Source organism: Mycteria americana, chromosome 6 (assembly GCF_035582795.1).
Source record: "Mycteria americana isolate JAX WOST 10 ecotype Jacksonville Zoo and Gardens chromosome 6, USCA_MyAme_1.0, whole genome shotgun sequence".
NCBI classification, from domain to species: Eukaryota; Metazoa; Chordata; class Aves; order Ciconiiformes; family Ciconiidae; genus Mycteria; species Mycteria americana.
In genome coordinates, this window is record NC_134370.1 from 18756604 (window position 1) to 18764033 (window position 7430).

Genomic DNA, 7430 nt, shown 5'->3' on the forward strand with positions numbered 1-7430 from the left:
CTGTATGCTAATAAGTATTCCTCTACACAGTTCTAATTTTAAATATACAACCTAGTTCTTGTCCATGTAAGTCATATGGCACTACTTTTTCTTGAATTTTGTGGTGCTGCCCTGAAGTTCTACAAGTCACTCTATCTCAAGATTGTGTGCTATTTTGGTTCTGTTTGTACGTGATCTCATAGCAGAAATGTATATGACAACCACTTGAAGTGGAGCCCAAATGAGTTGATGCAGTTCCCCTGGTACCAGTGTGGCCAGGGTCAAGCAGCTGCGTTAAGTGATGTATAATGACTTTCAATACCTGCAGTACCTCACAGAATAATAGAATTGTATAGGTTGGAAAAGACGTTTAAGATAGAGTCCCACCGTAAACCTAACACTACCCAGACCACCACTACACCATGTCCATAAGCACCTCATCCAAACGTCTTTTAAATCCCTCCAGGGATGGTGACTCAACCACTTCCCTGGGCAGCCTGTTCCAATGCTTAATAACCCTTCCAGTGAAGTAAAATTTCCTAATATCCAATCTAAACCCCCCCTGGCACAACTTGAGGCCATTTCCTCTTGTTCTATCACTTGTTACCTGGCAGAAGAGACCGACCCCCACCTCTCTACAACCTCCTTTCAGGTAGTTGTAGAGAGCAATAAGGTCTCCCCTCAGCCTCCTTTTCTCCAGGCTAAGCAACCCCAGTTCCCTCAGCCGCTCCTCATAAGACTTCTGCTCCAGACCCTTCACCAGCTTTGTTGCCCTTCTCTGGACACGCTCCAGCACCTCAATGTCTCTGTTGTAGTGAGGGGCCCAAAACTGAACACAGTATTTGAGGTGCGGCCTCACCAGTGACGAGTACAGGGGGATGATCACTTCCCTAGTCCTGCTGGTGTCTCTGTATTACAGAATGGTACACTTAGGAATTTCCTCATCTGCTATTTTGTTCTCGTTGTGGCCCTTACAGGAACATTGCAACCATCTGTAATACTACAGCTAGACTTTGTGAAATGTACCCATCCTTATCTCCTTGCTCGCTGCTACGCTGAGCCTTTTTCTGTAGGAACTTATGTGACCTTTTTAGCTTCTCTGGAACTACATAACCAAATAGAAAGATAAATGCTCCTTTCTGTAGTTGTTTTGCTTTTGAAATGAGGATCTGGCCTTTAGCAAAGGCAAGTTGTGGGTCTAGTTGAGCAACTGCACGGTTACAGCTTCACATCTACATTAGTTTAGACAGCTGGTCAAATCCCAGGTATGAAGAATTAGCTATTTTCCTCTGATTTAATGGGGTTTTTTTGGTCATATGGATGGCACGCTGGGTAAGAGAATAACTTATTTTTGCTTATAATGGAGGAGATTAAACTGAGAGTGGAGGGAAACTGTTCCACCCCTTTTGCCACCCCAAATTTGCTAGGTTTAATACAAGTTGTTTCCTGATGCATTTCAGACTCCTTTTCTTCAGTTGAAGGGCTAGAGAGAAGCACAAAAGCTATTTTTAAAGGTTAAGCTTCAGATGGAGAAAAATAAATACAGAGTTGACATTGTGACTACAGTGGTAGCTAAGTCAGTAGCAAATCATACGGGGTTACTGAAAACAGAGACAAATAGTAATCTAAAGCAGAAAAGACAAGATACTGAGGCTTTTTTGATGGACAAGAACTATAAGGAGAAAAAGGATAGTGTCAGACATCACAATTTGAGTGGAAGATCGTGAAGAAGCTGGAAGACAAATGCTGAATATTTTTTGAAGGAATAATCTTTTGGCGGCAAAAATATTGGTTATCCCTATTTTTAGAGGCTGTGGTATATAACATAACTTCCTGTTGTAGAAGAATAAAATGGAATGGTTTTCAAAGCAAGGCTAAAAAGTACAGTTTGAAGGTACTGTGATGCGTTACCCTAGCTTCTTCCCTGTGTCACACCTATTCCAGAAGTATTGCTTTTTTATATTTTGCTATTGTTGCATGTTCTTATCACCTAATTCTAAGTTTTGTGCAAGCGAAGATTTGATAGCTTTTTGCATTTGTGGGGAAAACAAGAAGTCAATGAAAACACATCAGGAATTCCAGTGTCTGACAAATGTAATAATAATTATTTTAGTGTTTTTAGTCTTCCTGGATTGTTATGGAAAAAGTCATGAAAGAGCCCCTTCTTTCTAGAAGCCCTTCAAGGACTTTGTTAGCATTTAATAATTCTTAAATTGAGACAACTCTAGAGGATATCTACCACTTTAATTTATTTTGTTGTCCTCAGCCCTATTAGAGTTACTTATTTAAAATAAAAAGTACATACTTTTTAGAAAAACATGCACTGTTCTGTTACAGTTTTAATATGTACATTTTATAAGCTGCGAAGTCTTATTATTTTTTTATGTGCCAGTAGAAAGGTTTAGACACATCGGTAATGACTGTCCTTTAAAATTGTAGCGCTAACCATGTTTAAAAATAAAGTACAAGTGAAGATATGCTGCTGTTTCCACTACCGTTGAAAATAATGTACCTCTTCCTGCATTGTTTAGAGAAGCAATGCTTTTTAATGCTGTGATCTCTGTTGCGTAAGGTATTCCTAAATAAGAGAATTTTTAAATTAAAACATCCTGAGATACTTGCTATCAATTTATCCTTTAAAGACTAGTATCTAATCAATTTCTGAGCATAGAATTAATCATTCTAAAATTGTAAATTCTTCTGTGCATTTTGGAAAGCATGCTATTTTGATATTGCAGATGTTTAAGCTTTTACTCATACAGAAGCACATGAAACTCTTCTTGAGATGGTAAGGAATTGTGTTACAGCTCTCTGCAAGATTAATAACTTGCAAATTAGGGCTGATAGCTCATCTGCATTACACTTGATAAGCAACCAAGCATGCAAAGGGAAAACTGAGTATGTTAGGTAAAACAGTATTATTCTTTTTTTTCTTTAACTTAAAATGCGTGGGCAGCCCCAAACAAACTAGAATTTTTATAAGTTATATTCTTTGTTCAGTTCTGGTCTTTGTTACATTTGTCAACTATATACGTATTTACCAGGTTGTGGGTCACAAAGAAGGTCTTGACGTCATGGAGAGAGCTGATCCTCTATTTCTTTTGATTGGACTTCCCACTATCCCGGTCATGCTAATATTGGGCAAGATGATTCGTTGGGAGGACTATGTGCTCAGACTGTGGCGCAAATACTCTAATAAGCTACAAATTTTGAACAGCATATTTCCAGGTAATGTGATTAAATTTAAAAGGAAATATCAAGCTTGAATTGGAGCCTTTAGGAGATGGGGATAGGTGAATAGTTTTCACCATTCTTAAGTAGAAGTGATAACACCTTCCCTCTATTTTATGTTCAGTCTATTTAGATTGTGTTTGTGTAGTACCTAGTGAGAAAGGTGGGGCAAGAGGAGGAGGAGCATGATTTCAGTTAAGGCCGTAGTAACAAAGCAAGCTACTAAAAATCATGGGTCTTATTTGAAAGTAAAAATCAATACAGTCATTTAATGGAAACAGAATATTCACTGAGAAGAGGGATAGTTCTCAAAGTAATTGGGCAATAGATTTATAATGGAGTGGCGGGTGGGCACTGATGTGCATTCTGTTTGAGGCAGTGGCTATGTAACCTTTTCTTCCCCTGCTCTCATCCCTTTAGGCATTGGATGTCCTGTTCCTCGTATTCCAGCAGAGGCCAACCCTTTGGCAGATCATGTCTCTGCTACACGTATTCTGTGTGGAGCTCTAGTTTTCCCTACTATTGCCACAATAGTTGGCAAGCTGATGTTCAGCAGTGTTAACTCGAATTTACAAAGGACAATCTTGGTAAGATTCAGTATTGTTTGTTTCATAAACAATTATAATATGAGAATATGAAGTGTTGTGCTGTGGGGGGAGGCAGAAAAAGTAAAAAGTAACATAAATTGATCTAGAACTTGAGTGGCATTTGATTAAAGGAAGGGTGGTTTTTTTAAGGTTGCTTATCTTGGTCATGGATGAACATTATGTGTGTGAGACTTTGTCCTTGTGACTGAAACTAATCTCAATTCTAGACAAGGCTGAAACTTGTATCTGGTACTGTACTAGGCAGATCTTAGCAGTAATTAAGGGTGATAATGAAGATGAAGAACCAGCATCTTCTAAGAACAATCTCTGCAAGGGAGGACTGGGGTTTATATTATCAACCTTTTCATATTAGCTTCTGTTTGCTAATTCTTTGAGAGAATACCTTTGTTACTTATTTTAATAAGGAGAGAAAAATAAACTCTCCATAGAAGTTGAATGGAGGGGGGAGGACAAAGAGAAGAGACAGTCTTTTCCTTTGTGAATAACCTCTCTGGCTTGCGGCCTTTCAAGGGGAAGCACGCTGAGTTTAGTAAGGTGGTATCCCTGGTCATCTGACTGTCACTTCAGCCCCTGTTTTCAATTCCAACAGAAATAATGATATTGCAACCATTCATGCAGACTAAAGGTGGCTTAGTGTCTCTTCTTATTTTGAAGACTTGAGATAAACATACTGTAAAACTTTCTGAAAAAAAATTGTTCTACAAAAAAGAGATTTTATTTCATTTCACAGTTGCTTTCAGCAAGTTGCCTTTTTCACAGTGATTATAGAATGGTAATTAGTATTATTCCTTGTGTCATGTATAGTACATATTCAGCGAAGGGAGGAGAGCAGATACATATCTGCATTTTACTTTGTTCTTTAAATAGGATGTACTTTGATTTTTTTTTTTTTAGAATATTTGTCAGACTTCCAAGCAAATAAAAGCTTTCAAAAGGTTTTATAGATCCAGTATGTAATCCCTTTAAGTAACATAACCTCTGTAATAGTGTATTGTGACAAAAAACTTTGAGATACTAATTTGGAATTGTCCTAATTAGCTAAACTTCAAAAGAAAATTCTATATGGTTGGAAAATAAATCTTCTTTGACCAGAAATTTTTAAAAAGAACATTTGCAATGGCATGACACTGAACTGTGCACGTTTTCAAAATATCTTTTTATTTCAGGGTGGAATTGCTTTTGTTGCTATAAAAGGAGCTTTTAAGGTTTACTTCAAACAGCAGCAATATTTGCGCCAAGCTCACCGCAAAATTTTAAATTATCCTGAGCAAGAAGGAGCATAAGGCTGTGATCTCCAGATGTCGTACAGTCTCACCTAACAGGTTTCCATGTTGTATTGGTTCCAACGTTATTGCACAGTAGTGGAGAATTGTGATAAGTTGCTGCTCCTGGTTTTTTTTTTTTTTTTTTCTTTAAATATAATAAAGCACTGTCTTGTGGCAGGGTAAATCCTTTCAGCAACCACTGAACCTAAGAATGTGACTTGGCTTTCATTATTTTTGGGTATTTCTGTTGGGTAACAGGCTTCTGAATTATTTTCTTTGAGCCAATATGCTGAATGGAGAAAAAAAAAAAAAAGCATCAACTACAGAACAAGAACACTTTAAATTGTGTAGTTAATGTAGGCTATATCCAAATGCCTTTTCTATATGTGTTTTCATAGCCACACTATCATCCAGTTCAGCATTTCACACAATGAAGGGAACTTTTTTTTTAGAAAGGAAATGTGAGTCATTACCAAGGAGAAGTAATTGTGGGACATCAGTCAATAAAGACTTCCTTGGTTTTCGCTGGTATCAAACAGGGAGTGTAAAATGCTGAAATGACTGGTCAGAGAAAGCAGAAGATAGATCACTGTCTGCAGTGATCAGTGATCACACTGTGTGTCAGCTTTAGCTACCAGAGTACTAGGTGTTGAAATTAGCATGGCTTCCAGGTGACTATTTTATTACTGATAATTTTTACTGTCCTGTGGTATCTTCTGCAGTGCCTAGTGTTATTTCTCATGGCTCTTTTACTGTTTTGTAACTGGTGCTGGATAGCATTTTTTTCCTCCACAGTAAAATAATTACATGGGGGGAAGTAAATTTCAGTTGCTTATTTTGTAATTAGAGCACTTGTTTAGTTTTCATGTTCCTTTTGATTATGTAAATATCTGTACAAGTACAAAGAGTGGTAGAAGTGTGAGGAAACAACATTGGACACTAAAGCTACATTTAAACTGACAGATTAGGGCATCCTTCTAAACTTCCAGACCTGGGTGTGTAACTTGGCTCTGTACCAGGACTAGGCTCCCTTCTGCCCATACCAGCTCTAGTGGAAGGATCTTAGTGGAAGGAAGGATCGGCTGGAAGGGGGTGGCACTACACTTTGGGTACCTCATCTGAGCATGGTACATACCAGCAGGCTAGACACTCTTAAGACAACTTGGCTCCATTCTGTAAAGGACTAAAGGATAAATCTTGAATGTGTAATAAACTAAGTTTATTTATACAGTAAGCTTTACTGTTACAGTATGTTCAAAGTAGCCAGCTGAGGGAGACATTAGCACTTCCATTATTTGATGTATTTATAAACTTAATTTCAACAGAAATTAAAGGTTTTATGAAGTTAAATTTCGACAAACATAATACGGCCATTTAATATTCATACCAGACCTAACCTAGATTTAGTACTTGAAGTTTTTTCTTAACAACAATTTATTTGTTTTTCTCAAAGTTGTTTTTTTTATTCCTTGTTCATACTAATATGTCAAATGCATGGAGAAAGGTTTAAAAAGTCTTTTAGTGGAAGTATTCATAAGTAAATGTTTCTTTTCACCAGAAATGAAGTATATGCAGAATGGACTTCATATTTGACTGCAATAATGTATGTTAGAGAAATTAAAAATATGGTACCTTTTCTATAGTATGTTTATCTTAATTACTGAGATGTAATATTTTAGAACTGTACAAAAGTGTATATAATGACCAACTAGTATTCAAAAACTATACAGGTATTGAAAATTATACATTCAATCAATATCAAATACTTTTGAAGTTCTTGCTGTAACTGAAGAATTACTATAATCTTGTAAGTCTGCTGATTATATTTGTCTTAGTGGGCTCACTTTTATATAAAACTCTAAATATATTTAGAGTAGCAACCTCTGAATGTTGCTGCTTTCTGTAAGATAGTCTTGAAACAATATAATATGTATTTCTTACAGAATTCCTCATTTTGAGAAAACAGCTTTTCAGTGGTCTTCACTGTATATATTTCCAACCAATTTATTAATGTTTTTTTAAAGTCTCATGAAGAATTGAATGATGCCAATTAGTGGGTTTGAAACTTGTTCCATGGGAAAGCTCATTGTGTCCTCTGGAAGTTAAAGGTATTGTAAAAATACAATTATAAAAGACTGTATGGATTATAAAATGATTTAATCTGAGTAGCAGAAGGTCATTGCTCTGTTGTAAATCTTGGTTTTAAGTATTGCAAATTATAGTTACGTTGAATTAGGTTGAATAAATATTTTTTACACTCCCTAGTGTATTTTGTCAGTTGAACAAAAGCCTGTAGCAAAACTTCTGAATGAAAAATGTGTTTTGTTCTAATGCATATCTAAGGATT

At 36.4% G+C, this 7430-nt stretch overlaps 1 protein-coding gene across 2 annotated transcripts in view; it reads left to right on the forward strand.

The window, feature by feature from the left end:
• Positions 1–7328, forward strand: part of MARCHF5 (membrane associated ring-CH-type finger 5) — a 31982-nt gene extending 24654 nt beyond the window's left edge. The window contains exons 4-6 of one of the 2 annotated variants that reach the window (XM_075504818.1): positions 3024–3207; positions 3631–3797; positions 4985–7328. In XM_075504818.1, the coding sequence (XP_075360933.1) occupies positions 3024–3207; positions 3631–3797; positions 4985–5101 (468 nt within the window). In that variant the 3' untranslated portion in view covers positions 5102–7328. The remainder of the gene's footprint in view (positions 1–3023; positions 3208–3630; positions 3798–4984) is intronic. The other variant, XM_075504817.1, reaches the window with a different exon arrangement.
• The last annotated feature ends 102 nt before the right edge of the window (positions 7329–7430 follow it).